The following is a 16,833-nucleotide window of genomic DNA, read 5'->3' as shown; positions in this document are numbered from 1 at the left end:
GTGGGGAGGCTTGTGACAGCATTGGTAGCATCACCTACTCATCACAAGGCTCATTTTCTACCAGTACTGGCACCCACCAGATTCTGATAATCAAATGGCACCTCACGGCTTCAGAGTAGTTTAGGCAGGAAGTTGGTATAGGGATGAGCAGATTAGAAAGTTAAATCCGTGGCTCAAAGAGTGGTGTGGGAGGCAGGAGTTTTGCTTCATGGGGCACTGGCACCAGTACTGGGGAACAAGGGAGCTGTTCTGTTGGGACAGGCTTCACTTGAACTGGGCTGGAACCAGTGTCCTGACAAATCGAATAACTACGGCAGTAGACAGGGCTTTAAACTAATGAAGGGGGGTGGATTCAGGAAATAGTAAATTTAAAAGCAGCCAAAAAAATGTCAAGGCTCTAGAGCAGAGTTTTGGGTAACAATAAGTAGAGTGGGTCAGGAAGGGACAGAGAGAGTACTAGTGTAAATCAGGAAATTAGAGGCGCATGTAACAAGGGCAATACAGTAATCATGGGGGACTTTATAGACTGGGCAAACCAAATTTACAGTAAATATTGTATGGGGGGAGGAGAGAAGAGAAGAGTGGGGGGGGGGAGGAGAGAAGAGTGGGGGGGGGAGGAGAGAAGAGTGGGGGGGGGGGTGAGGAGGAGAGAGAAGAGTGGGGGGGGTGAGGAGAGAGAGAGGAGTGGGGGGGGGAGGGACGAGGGGGAGGGGTGGGGGGTGGAGGGAAAAACGTGGGAAGAGAGAGAGGGGGGGACACACAAGTAGGAGGGAGAAGAAGATGATAGAGGGGGATAAGAGGGAGCGAGAAGAGGAGGGTGGGGAATAGGAGGGGTGTGAGGGAAAATGGGGGGCATGGAGAAGAATGACGGGGAAGAGTAGAGGGCAGGGTAGTAGAGAGAAGAGTGAGAGAAGGGGAGGGATAGTGGATGGGGTGGGGGAGAGCAAAGAGGGAGTGGGCAGAGTAGAGGAAAGGAGAGGAAAGGGGAAGAGAAGAGGGAGAGATAATAAGTGGGGGAGGGGGGAAATTGTATAGGGAAGGAGAGTAATGTAGAAGGGAAGAAGGAGGGCAGGGTGCTTCAGGACAGAGAAAGGTGTGGGGGGGGGAGAGAGAAGCAGGATGGAGAGAGGACGGAGTAGGGGGAGTAGAGGGCAATGGGAGGGATAGTGAGAGGGATTGGTGGGGGGAGGAAAGAGAAGAAGGAGGGGATGGGGGAGTAGAGGGAGAATATGGGAGAGAAGAATGAGGGAGAGGGAGGGGAGGGAGAAGGGAGAGGAGAAAGAGTGGGTAGATGGGGGGGGGGGGGGGAGAAAGAGGTGAGAGAAGGAGGGGGAAGGGAGAGAAGGAGTGGGAGGGGGAAGGGAGAGAAGAGAAGGAAAAAAGGGAAGGGGAGGGTATGGTGGGGGAGTAGGGAGGGAGAGAGAGAGAGAGTGGGGCAGGAGGAGTAGAGTAGAGGGAAGGAGAGTAGATGTGGAAGGGGAAGATGGAGGGCAGGGCGCTTCGGGACAGAGAAGGGGAAGGGGCAGAGAGAAGGAGAATGGAGGGGTGAGAGGAAGAGGAGTGGAGGAAGGGAGAATATGGGAGAGAAGGAAAAGAGGGAGGGAGATGAGTGGGGGTGAAGAAGAGAAGGCAAGTAGAGGGAGAGAAAAGAGGGGGGGAGGACAAGAGGGAAGAGGGAGTGGCGGGGAGGGAAGAGGGAGTGGCGGGGAGGGGGAAAGAGTAGAGGAAGAGGGAGGGAGAGAAGGAAAAAAGGAGGAGGTAGAGAGAAGAGGGAGGGGGTGAAGAAGAGGGGGGAACAGAGGGAAGGGAGAAGGGGGGTAGATGGAGTAAAGAGCAGAGAGAGAAGGGGGAAAAGAGAAGAAAGGGGGCGGAGAGAGAGGGTGGAAGAGAAGAGGGATGGAGGGTCGGGAGGGAGAGGAAGGAGGGGGGAAGGGACGAGAGGGAGTTTAGAAGAATGGGGAGGTGATCTCACTGAAACATACAAAATTCTTGCAGAGCTTGACAGGGAGGTTGTTTCCCCTGGCTGGGAAGTCTAGAACTCGGGGTCACAGTCTCAGAATAAGAGGTCGGCCATTTAGCACTGAGATGAGGAGAAACATGAGGAGGTGGTGAATCTTTGGAATTCTCTACCCTAGAGGGTTGTGGAGGTTCAGAATTTGAGTATATTCAAGACCGAGATCGACAGATTTTTGGATATTAAGGGAATCAATGGATATGGGAATAGTGCAGGAAAGTGGAGTTGAGTTAGATCAGCCATGATCTTATTGAATGGCGGAGCAGGCTTGAGGGGCTGAATGGCCGACTCCTGCCCCTAACTCTTATGTTCTACTGATCAGCTAATAATCAGCCTGGGTTGCAACAAAGCTGTTGTTGCTGCATTTTCCACATTGCCTGAAGACTTGAATCTAGAACTCCTGCATTCACCATGAAATGGACCACGTTTCATTTTCTAAACATCAATGGAATGGATATCTCCACTGGCATGTTTAAAGAACATGGAGGAAACATCAGGAGAGGGGGTGTTATTTGTGATAACCTGGCCAATGATCAATTACTGCTAAAATAGGGTAAATACCAGTGAGAAAATAGTTTAACTGAGAACGACACACAACCTGCTTAGCCCATGTTGTCTCATTTAAATCCCTGTACCCCCACAATATGGCTTGCTCACTTACCACTGTGTTATCTCCTGAGTCAGGTCAAGCAGTGAGAGATCAATATGGAGCTGGAAGAGAAGCAGAGATAACGGACTTGGTTAGAACCCGGATTGAGTAAAATTAAGGAGACAGGGCAACAAAATAAAGAATACTGTATACCCAGAAGTGATTATGAGGGGCTTAGAATGATCATAATCTTGCAAACACTCTCAAATACCAACAGTGTCCTGCAGCAAGTTCTATAATTTGTCTAAATGTTTTTGTAGATATTCAAATTTTGTTATATACTTAGAACATTTTTCTTTGCATCAACAAGACCTTTTGAAAGTTGTGCAGAAGTGTGCAATACCTTTCCAATCTCTTTGGACATGAAGGAAACACTGTTCTTCACAGTGAGGTCCAGCTTTCTCTTCTGTGCTTCCTCCAATGATATTTCAAAGTCAAATCTGAAAAAAAAAACAACCAGAGCAAGAACATAAAGTCCAGAATGAGAAAAGGCCATCAGTCCTACTCCATCCAGAGTTCCTGTATGTTGATTCTATCATGAACTCCCTCCCACACCAACTGTTCATCTCTTCCCCAACCTGCCCAGAAAACAAACCAAGCGGTGTTAATCTCTCTCTCCCCCACAATCCCCCTTCGACAGATATTGATCCAGTTCCTTTTTAAATGTTCCAATTGACCCCAAACTAACGTTGTTCTCTGAGAGGTTGTTCCACATGCCCACTATCCTGTGGGGAAAAAAGGTCAAATTTCTTCTGATTAAAACACAGGTTGGGGGGAGGTGTGTCGGACATTTTCACAAGCAAATCCCAATTTACTATTTTAGTTTTTACTGTGGAGGCAACTGGAACAGGGAACGGAACTAGATTATTCAAAGTGCTGTAATATTGTTTAGAAAACAGCAATTTACAAGTAACGTGCCAGTTATTTAGCTAAAATTCCCTCCAAGTCACACATTTCTCCTGTATACTAGAAGACGTAAAACATGCACAAAGATCAGATTTTGTGCTGTGATTTTACTGTTGAAAAGAAGCTTCCATATAGCAGGATGTTCTAACAACTGCTATCACGTTACCCTAATATATTTAAGAGCATTCTGGATATATTGAGTCTTTCCTCTCTCATTCATCTCCATGCCTGTTCATCAATTTTCCATTCTTTTGTTCCTATCTCACTCTGTTTTTCCTTCTCTCTCTCTCTCTCTCTCTTCCTTTTGTCCTGGATCTCGCCTTCCCTTGGTTTCGCTTGCTCCTCCCTGCACTCCTTACTTGTCATTATACCCCGGATTGATCGTTTTCTTCTTCACATTCGTTTTTCTCTTTGTCACCCGATTCTTGTCAGGGAGCAGAATGAGAGAGACATATGGGTCAGGGATCTCCTTGGAATGGAGCTTCAGATTCCTGTGAACAAAATCAACACTCAGCAAAGCTTTCATACATATTGTGTGGCTAAATTGCGCTCGTTTATAAAGATCATTTTCAATTACCAGATTGCTGTCCTTCATGCAACCTGCGTTCTCTGACATTAGACTGTTGAGGTTACAGGTCTTCTGTAACTCTCTTCAATGCCAATGGGTGGGCAGGATGCAGGCACGCTGTGGGTTGCTGCCCGAGCCCTGTTGTTTTTTGTTCCCCATAAGCTGGAATAGTCTACAATTATGAAGCACTGATAGGTGGATGTAACTTGTATCCACAACCATTGGAATGGGAAACCAGCGCTTAGAGGCAAATTAAACCCAAGGAACAAGTCATTTCCTTTCGTTACATTAACACTATTCTCTCCACTTAATTATTGTGAATGTTTCTTATCCTTTAAAAAAATATATATATTCTGAACACCATTTTATCCCTTTGTAGTCTCCTGGGCTATGTGCCCTGGCTTTGTTTGAGAATACAACCAAGTGATCACATCCACATTCACGTGTGTGGGAGGGAAGCACTGAAGAGGTCGAATCACAGTCACTCGTATCTCATGCTCATTAGTAGGTCTTTTGCCTCGGAGCTGCACCTGATGAATAAGACTGTACGTCTTTCATGTTGCGTACAGTTTTCAGTTCTGCAAGCTTGGAGGGATCTGGTGAAACTTATCATTTTCTGCTAAGATCAACGTAAAGCCCTTCAAAGTTCATTGCTATTTCATGAGGTCTCCTGACTTCACCGACCTCCTGCAAAATGCCACCTGTGAAAAACATACAGCCCATCAACAAACCAACCAAGACTGGTAATTGTGGTTGGAATCTAAACCTAGGGCTCTGGTGCTGCATACTGAGGTGTTGCATTTTCCACTTGAGTATTTATTAATCTTCCAGTCAGATCACTCTGAGCACACTTAATTAGGCCAACCTCAGTTCCATGACACCTTTTTATTTGGCCTGCTAAGAGTCATGGTGAAAACTATGGTGCAGTGGTTAAAATGTGGAACTCACTACCACATGGAGCAATTGAGGTATAGGAGGGAGAAAGGAGTAGAAGGATATGTTGATCGGGTTAGATGAAGTAGGGGCGGGAGGAGGTTAAACACTGGCGTGGACCAGTTGAGCTGAATGGCCTGTTTCTGTGCTGTACATTCTCTGTAGAAACGTCACTACAGATGGTCAATGTTATATCAATGATTTCCCATTTAAACAATGAAATCTGATATTTTGGGAACGGGAAGGGAACTTTACACAAAACTGGGAAATGTTGATGAAGTGATTTTAAATGATTGAAGTGGCATGTTAGTGAAGAAAGATCAGCACCTTGGGAGAAGTGACAATAATGATAAAATAGCAATTCCGCACCGATTACATACGTTCCAATTTAGGGATTCAGTACCATCTGCACATTCTTAATGTAGTAAATTATCAAATGCTAATCCATTAACTGTAACAGTGTTCCAATATCTGAGAATTCTTGTATTGGAAATTGATATATGACTAACTGCCGCTGCCAAGGTGAGGTGTTGCAATGATCCTCCCACATCGACAGCAACTCCTGCATTGCACAGAAGGAAAATAAAGGTGTCAGTGTATCCTGATGGAGAAGAAGAGAAAACAGGAAAGGGAGAGAAAGAGAAAAACAAAATGCACATCCTGGTGTTCCATTCATTGAGTGATTATAAAATGGGGTCAGTACAGGATGTGATCTGTGAAGTGTAATGATTTATTAGTAAAATGGAATGACTGCCTCCCAAACCCTTACCTGCAGGAATGTACCACAAGCAGCAGTCTCCCATGCTGCATGATGTACTGCAGTGTTAGCTTGATCTGTGGTGACTCTGAAACATCCATTTTGCTGAAACAGGAAGAGGACAATGTGATTATATGAAAAGACAAGCAATAACTGAGCAATCAGTTGACAAGTTAGCCGCCAGCTCAGACTTCTGTGGCCCCTAGTGGTGTGGACCCTCAATACACTCAATGTTAAGAGGCCTCCAGCTGCACTCCAATTTCCTCCCCGATTTTCTGGTGCAAAGTGCAGCAGGATGGGCCTGTGCCGGGGGTTCACCCAGGGCAGGAAAACCGTGTGCTTCCATCCTCCGACAGAAGATTTCTATAACGCCTTTCATAACCACTGGACGCTTTACTGCCAATTAAGTACTTTTTGGAATGTAGTCACTGTTGTAATGTAGGAAATGCAGCAGCCAATTTGTGCACAAGCAAGCTCTCACAAACAACAACGTGATAATGACCAGATAATAATCTGTTTTTGTTATATTGATTGAGGGATAAATATTGGTCAGGACACCGGGAATAACTCCCCTGCTCTTCTTTGAAATGGTGGCATGGGATCTTTTACGTCCACCTCAGAGAGCAGATGGGATCTCGGTTTAATGTACCATCCGAAAGACGGCACCTCCGACAGTGCAGCACTCCCTCAGTACTGCACTGGAATGTCAGCCTAGATTTTTGTGCTCAAGTCCCTGGAGTGGGACTTGAACCCACAACGTTCTAACTGAGGCGAGGGTGTTACCCACTGAACCACAGCTGACACCATAGGGTATGATTTAACCTTTAACATTTGGTCTTTGCCATGCTTCACAAAGCTAATGTGTAGTCAGCATAGGCAAAGGGATAACATATGCAACTGGTATGAAAATAAAAAGTTGCTCTCTACCGATTCATTCTCTGCCGCAGATCCAGTTCAGACGACGCTGACTCGCTGGCTGGAATGTTGGCGCTATGCTCTGAAGCAAAGGAGGACACTGAATGGCTGCTGGGGTCATTCACTAATGACAAACCGGGTTTCAGTTCACTCTCGTCACTAACTGAAGGCGAGGAGGACACATTCTCCACCTCATGGTTAGCTGGTTCCTGATCCATGGTCTGAATCGAGAAAAGCTCACTGGAATGCTCAGAAACTAGGATCTGTGGGAGAATAAAAACATAGACAGAGCATTGACATTATCTAAAACAACAGTCGGAGCACCCCCATTATATATAACAGAACAGTATGAGCACCCCCATTATATATAACAGAACAGTCGGAGCACCCCCATTATATATAACAGAACAGTATGAGCGCCCCCATTATATATAACAGAACAGTATGAGCACCCCCATTATATATAACAGAACAGTATGAGCACCCCCATTATATATAACAGAACAGTCGGAGCACCCCCATTATATATAACAGAACAGTATGAGCGCCCCCATTATATATAACATCACAGTCGGAGCACCCCCACTATATATAACATCACAGTCGGAGCACCCCCATTATATATAACAGAACAGTCGGAGCACCCCCATTATATATAACATCACAGTCGGAGCACCCCCACTATATATAACATCACAGTCGGAGCACCCCCATTATATATAACAGAACAGTCGGAGCACCCCCATTATATATAACAGAACAGTCGGAGCACCCCCATTATATATAACATCACAGTCGGAGCACCCCCATTATATATAACATCACAGTCGGAGCACCCCCATTATATATAACAGAACAGTCGGAGCACCCCCATTATATATAACATCACAGTCGGAGCACCCCCATTATATATAACATCACAGTCGGAGCACCCCCACTATATATAACATTACAGTCGGAGCACCCCCATTATATATAACAGATCAGCCGGAGCACCCCCATTATATATAAGAGAACAGTATGAGCACCCCCATTATATATAACATCACAGTCGGAGCACCCCCATTATGTATAACAGAACAGTATGAGCACCCCCATTATATATAACATCACAGCCGGAGCACCCCCATTATATATAACAGAACAGTCGGAGCACCCCCATTATATATAACATCACAGTCGGAGCACCCCCATTATATATAACATCACAGTCGGAGCACCCCCATTATATATAACAGAACAGCCGGAGCACCCCCATTATATATAACAGAACAGTCGGAGCACCCCCATTATATATAACATCACAGTCGGAGCACCCCCATTATATATAACAGAACAGTCGGAGCACCCCCATTATATATAACATCACAGTCGGAGCACCCCCATTATATATAACATCACAGTCGGAGCACCCCCATTATATATAACAGAACAGTCGGAGCACCCCCATTATATATAACATCACAGTCGGAGCACCCCCATTATATATAACATCACAGTCGGAGCACCCCCATTATATATAACAGAACAGCCGGAGCACCCCCATTATATATAACAGAACAGTCGGAGCACCCCCATTATATATAACATCACAGTCGGAGCACCCCCATTATATATAACAGAACAGTCGGAGCACCCCCATTATATATAACATCACAGTCGGAGCACCCCCATTATATATAACATCACAGTAGGAGCACCCCCATTATATATAACAGAACAGTCGGAGCACCCCCATTATATATAACATCACAGTCGGAGCACCCCCATTATATATAACATCACAGCCGGAGCACTCCCATTATATATAACATCACAGTCGGAGCACCCACATTATATATAACATCACAGTCGGAGCACCCCCATTATATATAACAGAACAGCTGGAGCACCCCCATTATATATAACAGAACAGTCGGAGCACCCCCATTATATATAACATCACAGTCGGAGCACCCCCATTATATATAACAGAACAGTCGGAGCACCCCCATTATATATAACAAAACAGTCGGAGCACCCCCATTATATATAACATCACAGTCGGAGCACCCCCATTATATATAACAGAACAGTTGGAGCACCCCCATTATAAATAACATCACAGTTGGAGCACCCCCATTATATATCACAGAACAGTCGGAGCACCCCCATTATATATAACAGAACAGTCGGAGCACCCCCATTATATATAAAAGAACAGTCGGAGCACCCCCATTATATAAGAACAGTCGGAGCACCCCCATTATATATAAAAGAACTGTCTCGGAGCACCCCCATTATAGATAAAAGAACAGTCGGAGCACCCCCATTATATAAGAACAGTCGGAGCACCCCCATTATAGATAAAAGAACAGTCGGAGCACCCCCATTATATAAGAACAGTCGGCGCACCCCCATCATATATAAAAGAACTGTCTCGGAGCACCCCCATTATATAAAACGGTCCCCATTATGAGGTAAAGGCCATTGGTCACATTAGAAACCATGTTCACATGTTGGACATACAGATGGAAGTATACACACACACACATATATATACTGACACACAGGAACGCTGATACGTACAGGTACACACACATGTAAAACACACGCAGTCAATAGTTGTTTCATATTCTCTTACCCCCAGGATGACTTTTAACATAATTTGACTATTGGGTCCTGAATTTTCCAGCTGAAACCACTTGTCTAAGGTTAGATTCTTGCTGGTCAACAGTTGGGAGAGTGGAAGGGTCAGAGTTCCCAGTATGTGACCATCGTCCTTAATCTAGGAAACAATTTTGAAAAGATTTTTTTTTTTTAAATGGAAAAGCCACAGGCTAAAATTTTTGTAATCAAGTAAACGGATGCTAGAAATGGTTTAAACTGAGACAAAAGTAACATTTTCTAGATTTACTGTAATGGTGTGGTGTTCCTGCCTCATTGAATTAGGTTTGCTGTGCCCGGAGCTGGGTTGACGGGGCACTGAGCCGGGGTTTGACGGGGCACTGAGTTGGGTTGACGGGGCACTGAACCGCATTTGACGGGGCACTGAGTTGGGTTGACGGGGCACTGAGCCGGGGTTGACGGGGCACTGAGTTGGGGTTGACGGGGCACTGAGTTGGGTTTGACGGGGCACTGAGCCGGGGTTGACGGGGCACTGAGCCGGGGTTGACGGGGCACTGAGCCGGGGTTGACGGGGCACTGAGCCGGGGTTGACGGGGCACTGAGCCGGGGTTGACGGGGCACTGAGCCGGGGTTGACGGGGCACTGAGCCGGGGTTGACGGGGCACTGAGCCGGGGTTGACGGGGCACTGAGCCGGGGTTGACGGGGCACTGAGCCGGGGTTGACGGGGCACTGAGCCGGGGTTGACGGGGCACTGAGCCGGGGTTGACGGGGCACTGAGTTGGGTTTGACGGGGCACTGAGCCGGGGTTGACGGGGCACTGAGTTGGGTTTGACGGGGCACTGAGCCGGGGTTGACGGGGCACTGAGCCGGGGTTGACGGGGCACTGAGTTGGGTTTGACGGGGCACTGAGCCGGGGTTGACGGGGCACTGAGTTGGGTTTGACGGGGCACTGAGCCGGGGTTGACGGGACACTGAGCCGGGTTTGACGGGGCATTTCAATAACAATAGCAGTTCACATTTTGACAATTCTTGCTGTTTACCTGAACCTCCAGGCGTTCTACATTTGGATTCCCAACAAGGAATGAAAACGACTCCTCCCAAATGGGTAGTTCTCTGCTATTAATAACCTGTAAATGAAAAGGACACCATTAGCAGTTTGTAGTTGTGCACAAAGAACAGGGAAAGTTTATTAAGTGTGGGTATCAGGAACGTATTTTATCAAATAGCAAGTTATTATTTAAATGGAGAAAGATTGTAAAGTGCTGCAGTACAGGGGGACCTGGAGGTACTTGTGCATGAAACGCAAAAGGATAGTATATGCAGGTACAGCAAGTGATCAGGAAGGCCAATGGAATCTTGGCCTTTATTGCAAAGGGGTTGGAGTATAAAAGCAGAGAAGTCTTGCTATAGTTGTACAGGGTATTAGTGAGACCACACCTGGACTACTGCGTGCAGTTTTGGTTTCCATATTTCCGAAAGGATATACTTGCTTTGGAGGCAGTTCAGAGAAGGTTCACTAGGTTGATTCCGGGGATGAGGGGGTTGACTTATGAGGAAAGGTTGAGTAGGTTGGGCCTCTATTCATTGGAATTCAGAAGAATGAGAGGTGATCTTATCGAAACGTCTAAGATTATGAGGGGGCTTGACAAGGTGGGTGCAGAGAGAATGTTTCCACTGATAGTGGAAACTAGAACTAGAGGGCATAATCTTAGAATAAGGGGCCACCCATTTAAAACTGAGATGAGGAGAAATTTCTTCTCTCAGAGGGTTGTGGATCTGTGGAATTCACTGCCTCAGAGAGCTGTGGAAGCTGGGACATTGAATAAATGTAAGATAGAAATAGACAGTTTCTTAAACGAAAAGGGCATAAGGGGTTATGGAGAGCGGGCAGGGAAGTGGAGCTGAGTCCATGATCAAATCAACCATAATCGTATTAAATGGCGGAGCAGGATCGAGGGGCCATATGGCCTACTCCTGCTCCTATTTCTTATGTTCTTATGTTCACGTTTGTTTTAAATGTATTCTTTCTGCCCTCTGTAAAATAGGTTCTGGAGGGGAGGGTGAATTTTCTGGTCATAAAGGTGGGGATTCCATTGTCAGTAATGGAACATCGAGTGCCATCAAACACTCCCAGGACAGGTACAGCATGGGTTAGATACAGAGTAAAGCTCCCTTACTCAGCCTGATCAATGTGTCTCAACCCAATCTCAAAATCCAGCTGCTACTGTATCAGTGTGATGGGTGTCATTTTCATTTCCCTTAACAGCCATTCCTATGGCCTTTCTGACCAATCTGCAAATTAAGTTCTAATTAGTGCAGAACTAACATCAGCGAGACGAGGAGTGAGGTTATGATTTCATTCATTATCAGATTGTTAATGAAACTGCTTTATTGTGGTTCTCACCTTCTCCATTCATATGTAGATGTTGGTTTGTGAAGTGAACAGAGAGTTGATATTAAGTTGTGCTGCAGGCTGTGGTGTGAGCTGGTGAAGAGGTTGTCCAATAATACCCACCTGAGGAAGTTTTGATTTTTGGTGCTGGTCTGGCTGCTTGCTCTGATGGCTGAGCTGGCTTGCAGAATGTGACTGGCTGCAATACAGCGGAGCCAGAGTAGAGGGCTGATTTGTCACTCAGTCCCTCCTTGGACCTGCTTTTTGAAGAATGTGATTTGCTTGATTTTACCAGCAATAATTTTCGGCATATTTTGCAGTGACAAATCACCCTACTTCAATGTCTAGGGTTACACATTGCCATGGAGTGGGAGGTGGCCTTCATTCAGGAACAGGTTAGCTTTTATATAAAGAGCATCATTTTCTTCAGATGCCAGAAATTTGTGCATTTTGAAAGCCCAAAGCTAATTACCCAATGAGAGGATCAGTCCCTTACCTGACTTTTAAACGAGGTGCGACTGACAGTGAGCTGAGCCATTGGACTGGGGAGCTTCTTCCCTTTCTTCAGCTGTGTGAACATGTAAGATCCACAGTCAGAATCACAGCAATGAACAAGAGCTAGCAACTTAATTAAACTCTCATTAATGGTCTTATTCTATATTATAGATTAACAATGCTGTAGTCATTGGGAAAAGACTTGTCTTAAATGGCCAAGATTAGAATATAGTACACGAACATGCACAGACTCTATTTGGATGAGTGGTTGGGTCTTGGTTTTGGAGTCCTACAGTCAGGGCATTGGACTAGTTGCCCTGTATAAATTGATACAAGAGCCTTTCTGGATTATAGATACCGCCATTTCCAACTATATCTCTAACAAGCCTAGCTACAGACTCGCCCATACAACGGCAGGGAGCAAACAGCTTCAGCAACTGTAACTGGGACAGAAATGGGCATTTTATTGAGAATCAACATGGTGCCTACAGGAAGTTCGTGTGCCCTGTCCAGGTAGACGGTCAAGATGGCAGCAGATGGTTCCATCCCGTTCTGTGTGAAGATGGTACTGTTGGCTTGAAGCACCTGCAAACAGATGGATTGGGGGAAATCATTAAAGTAAAATACCAGCTCTCAAATTAGACTAAATGAGAGGGATAAGCAGCTTCTTTACAACTTCCCGTTAACAAAATAAAAACCAGTTAATGCAAAATCCTTCATCTTGACTCCCTTTCAGTCTGGCTGGTCAGTGTCCCTATTTTGGCTCTAGTACTTGACAGAAAACAAAGTACTCGACAGAAAACAAAGTACTCGCACAAGCAACACTTATGGAGCCCGGTGCAGATTGAGGAATGTGCAGGAATTTTATAATCCCAATCTCATTCTACAGAACTTGCCAAAATTATTTATTTATTTATTTATTTTAAAGCAGCGCCCAGTCCCGTTGATGGCAATTCCTAATTCGACTTTGAAACATGAAAGCATGATGTTCAGCTTCCAAAATTGAAAACTATTTGTTCTCCCCTCCACCAGCTGCATAGGATAAAACAGACTCAACCTGCAGGAGCAGAGTTATTTTTGAACTCGAGATCTGCAGCTGGCATCACCCCCACTACATCGTGCCCATAAGGCATTGTACCACGTGCACCATCCTCTAGCTGGAGAGACAAGATGTGAGAAATGAGAATGTTGGACAGTAAGTAGAAGGAAAACTGGTACCAATCTCACCTGGTCTAGGATGACGGAATCCATGCCCGGTGGCAACCATTCCAACTTGAGATGAAGTTTTCCTGATTTGACATCATTCAGCATGAACCACTGCAGGTGGACAAGGAAAAAGAACATATAGAAATTAGGTGCAGGAGCAGGCCATTCAGCCCTTCGAGCCTGCACCGCTATTCAATAAGATCATGGCTGATATAGTTGAGTGGCATAATGGTTATGATAATTGCTTCTTTCCCTAACTTTAATAACTAACGCGTAACTAGCCTGTATAATGTCACACATACAATGATCCTTGGGCCGACTGGACCTAGAAAGGGTTGCCACCTGAATGGCTCTCAACTAGACACTCTATTCTTAATTATAAACTTGGGAGCAAAAGTCTAGGGTGCTTGTATTTTTTATTGTGGAGCTTACAGTAAAATATCAAAACTCAACCAACAGCTGCAAAATGATCAGGATCTTGAAACAAAGTTCAGCACCATCAGCAAGGGAAGGAGCAACTAGAGAGTGAGAGTAGATTAAATGGCTCATGTGGAGAGAAACACTGGTGCAGACTGGATGGACTGAATTGTTTGTTTTGGCATTGTAACATGCCATAGGGGGGCGATTTTCAACCGCCTTCACGTCTGGAAAACTGGCATCTGGGATTCTTCCCACTCTCTTCCAGATAACTCTGCAAGGGATAGGATGGTCCTGGCTAGACACGTGCTCTGTGCTGGTAGTCTGCATTGTTTTAGCTGGTTAAACTCCCTAATCCTTGACATTTCCCAATCTGAATGGTGTGTCGTAATGGGGAGAGAGTGAGCACTCCCTATCAGCCAAACAGAAACTCCAGTTATGTGGAAGTTCAGTGGAGCCGCCCGATTTTCTATCTATTAATTTAAATGGATGAAAAATCAGGAAGGCTCCCAGGGATCCAATACTTCTAGCTGCAGCAGCCAGGAAGATCTGTCCCATTATATGATTTGAATTAATTAGATTTCCATACCTCATCCATAACATTACTTTTCATAATGTCCTTGTAACTGATCTTCAATCTGTGTGTAAGAGAATACAATTTAAATCAAACACATCAAGGAAATTCTTTAACATTACAAGTGAATACAACTAAACACGGATTTTCCTAGAATGTGGTTGATTTGTTAGATGTGTGGTGGGATTACCCTGACCACCCATAGAACTTTCAAAACCAAGGGGCCAAAATTGCTCCTCGACTCATTTGGGGGAGGTAACCTTCTGGGCCCAGGATTTTTACCGCCCGGGCCGAAAGTTCCGCCCCCAGAGTGCTGTCTCGGGCGCCCTGCCTCGATGGAGGGGCGCTCCCGGGGCGTCAGCGCAGCGCTGGGTTCAGCGGCGCAGAGGTCAGCGTTACGCGGAAGCTCCATGTAGCGCTGACCTGCGCAACAATGCCTCTCCCCTTCAGTTAAAGGGGAGGGCTGCTTCACACACTGCAGGCCCTTTGGTGGCCGCCACCCATAACGGAGTGCCGGGCTGCATGACAAGCCTGGTCGAGGCGAGGGCCGCCATTGTTGGGCCGACCGAAAAGTCAGCGACAAAATAAAATGGCGCCCCGGGCAAATTCCCTGCGGGGCGCTAATGGGTCAGCGCACATGGCAATGACGTCATCACCTGTTGCGCACCAGCCCGGGGCGCTACCAACAAATCGCCTCCAAAATCTCAGCGGCAATTTCGCCCGAGGCACTACTGATACCCTCACTCTCTCTTTCTTCCCCCCCCCCAAAGCTAACGGGGTGCAAAAAAGGGGCAATTTCAACTCCTAAGTTTCTAACAAGTTTATGGTGTTTTGTTTGCTTTTTGATGGGACAGTGTAGAGGGAGCTTTACTCTGTATCTAACCCGTGCTGTACCTGCCCTGGGAGTGTTTGATGGGACAGTGTAGAGGGAGCTTTACTCTGTATCTAACCCCATGCTGTACCTGCCCTGGGAGTGTTTGGTGCTAATTCTGTGTGCCTGGAATAGGAATGTGTTCTTTACCCCAGAGAAAACATGCTTCACCTTGATGAGCACAAAATTCACCAAAACATTTGAGGAAGCAATCCCTGGTACGACAGAGTGTCAAAGCTCCAAATGAAGGGCAGCTTCATTGTTCTAAAGCTTTGTTAACATTGGATGAAACTTTCTGAATTTCCTGACGGATCGACATACCTTCCGAGGAAATCATCCTTGTCTATGTCCTTATCAAAGAGCTCAAACTCCAGTTCCTGACCTGGAATGTGATTTATGATGACCTAAGAGGAGAGAGGTTACCACTGGTCAGAACATTCTTTCGGAAGAACATAGCAACTGATTAAACCACACCAGGTAGGAGGAACTATCAGGGCCAGAAATTTTCCCCCATGTGTGAAATAATCTGCCACTTTATAAACACCAGGATGCTGAGTGAAAAAGAAGGGACAGTGGCTGCCCTGCACGAATGACTTGCCCCCTCAGCCATGGAATGGCAGAGCAAAGAAAATAAACTTTAACTACATTTTAAAATGAAGGTTCACTCAGCCCACTTGTTACCCAGACCCACCCATCACGGTCCTGCAGGGTAAAGAGATCTAATTTTATTCCCTACTGATTTCGAACTGCATCATCTGAACACACTGACCTCATACATCTCATGCCACTTGGGATTGAGGTTTTCTTTAATTGTTTTGCTTCGGAAGCTTTGGGCTCCCGCTCGCACTTTGACATAGGGATCAGACTTCCCTTTCACCATCCCTTTCATGAAGTTGTCCTTTGCAATTAGGTTCTCAGCTTCTAAAAGATGAATCCGTATCACTCCCTGAAAGAAGACCGAAAGTTAATGACTGCAACTTTTTAGCAACATAGGAACAGGAGTCGGCCATTCAACTCCTTGAACCTGCTCCACCATTCAATTACATCACGACTTATCTGTACCTCAACTCCATTTTTGATTGGTTTTTGTATCGGTTACTAGCTTTTAAATATTTGTGAACTTGGATTCCCAAATCTCTTTGCTCTTCCACAGTTCCTAGTTTAGAAAATAATGACCAGAAAATTGTGTTTCACTAGTCCTATATACACACTTCAGAATCTTCATTTTTTTCCCAACAATTATTTGTTAAATAAGTGCACTTTTTCATCACTCAGTTTCATATAAAAAGCTCTTGACAGCATTACAAAATTGAATTGGATGTCAGCAAAAAAAATTGTTTGAAGTAAATCTCCAAAGTAGTTGGATTCTTCAAATTCTGACAGTTTTGCTTCCTGTCTAACTTCAAAGGTAAGCATCTTCAAACAGCATGGTACATTCTGTATTCTCTTGCACAAATTACATTACTCATAGTTTTTATATGAACTCTTTTCTGCTCAATCCCGCAATCAATCCATCCCAGTAATCCAT

At 45.4% G+C, this 16,833-nt stretch overlaps 1 protein-coding gene across 1 annotated transcript in view; it reads right to left on the bottom strand.

Moving 5' to 3' along the window:
* esyt1a (extended synaptotagmin-like protein 1a) overlaps positions 1–16,833 on the bottom strand; it is a 141,847-nt gene that overhangs the window by 8,284 nt on the left and 116,730 nt on the right. Inside the window, exons 18-30 of the mRNA XM_070869601.1 lie at positions 16,075–16,251; positions 15,627–15,709; positions 14,450–14,498; positions 13,465–13,554; positions 12,727–12,822; positions 12,239–12,310; positions 10,391–10,477; positions 9,366–9,509; positions 6,755–7,005; positions 5,840–5,932; positions 3,929–4,060; positions 3,007–3,103; positions 2,676–2,725 (exon numbers count right to left, since the gene is read on the bottom strand). Coding sequence (XP_070725702.1) covers positions 2,676–2,725; positions 3,007–3,103; positions 3,929–4,060; positions 5,840–5,932; positions 6,755–7,005; positions 9,366–9,509; positions 10,391–10,477; positions 12,239–12,310; positions 12,727–12,822; positions 13,465–13,554; positions 14,450–14,498; positions 15,627–15,709; positions 16,075–16,251 — 1,421 coding nt within the window. The remainder of the gene's footprint in view (positions 1–2,675; positions 2,726–3,006; positions 3,104–3,928; positions 4,061–5,839; positions 5,933–6,754; positions 7,006–9,365; positions 9,510–10,390; positions 10,478–12,238; positions 12,311–12,726; positions 12,823–13,464; positions 13,555–14,449; positions 14,499–15,626; positions 15,710–16,074; positions 16,252–16,833) is intronic.

Source organism: Pristiophorus japonicus, chromosome X, assembly GCF_044704955.1.
Source record: "Pristiophorus japonicus isolate sPriJap1 chromosome X, sPriJap1.hap1, whole genome shotgun sequence".
NCBI lineage: Eukaryota > Metazoa > Chordata > Chondrichthyes > Pristiophoridae > Pristiophorus > Pristiophorus japonicus.
The sequence above is the reverse complement of the archived record's forward strand: the minus strand, read 5'-3'. Positions and strand labels throughout refer to the sequence as shown.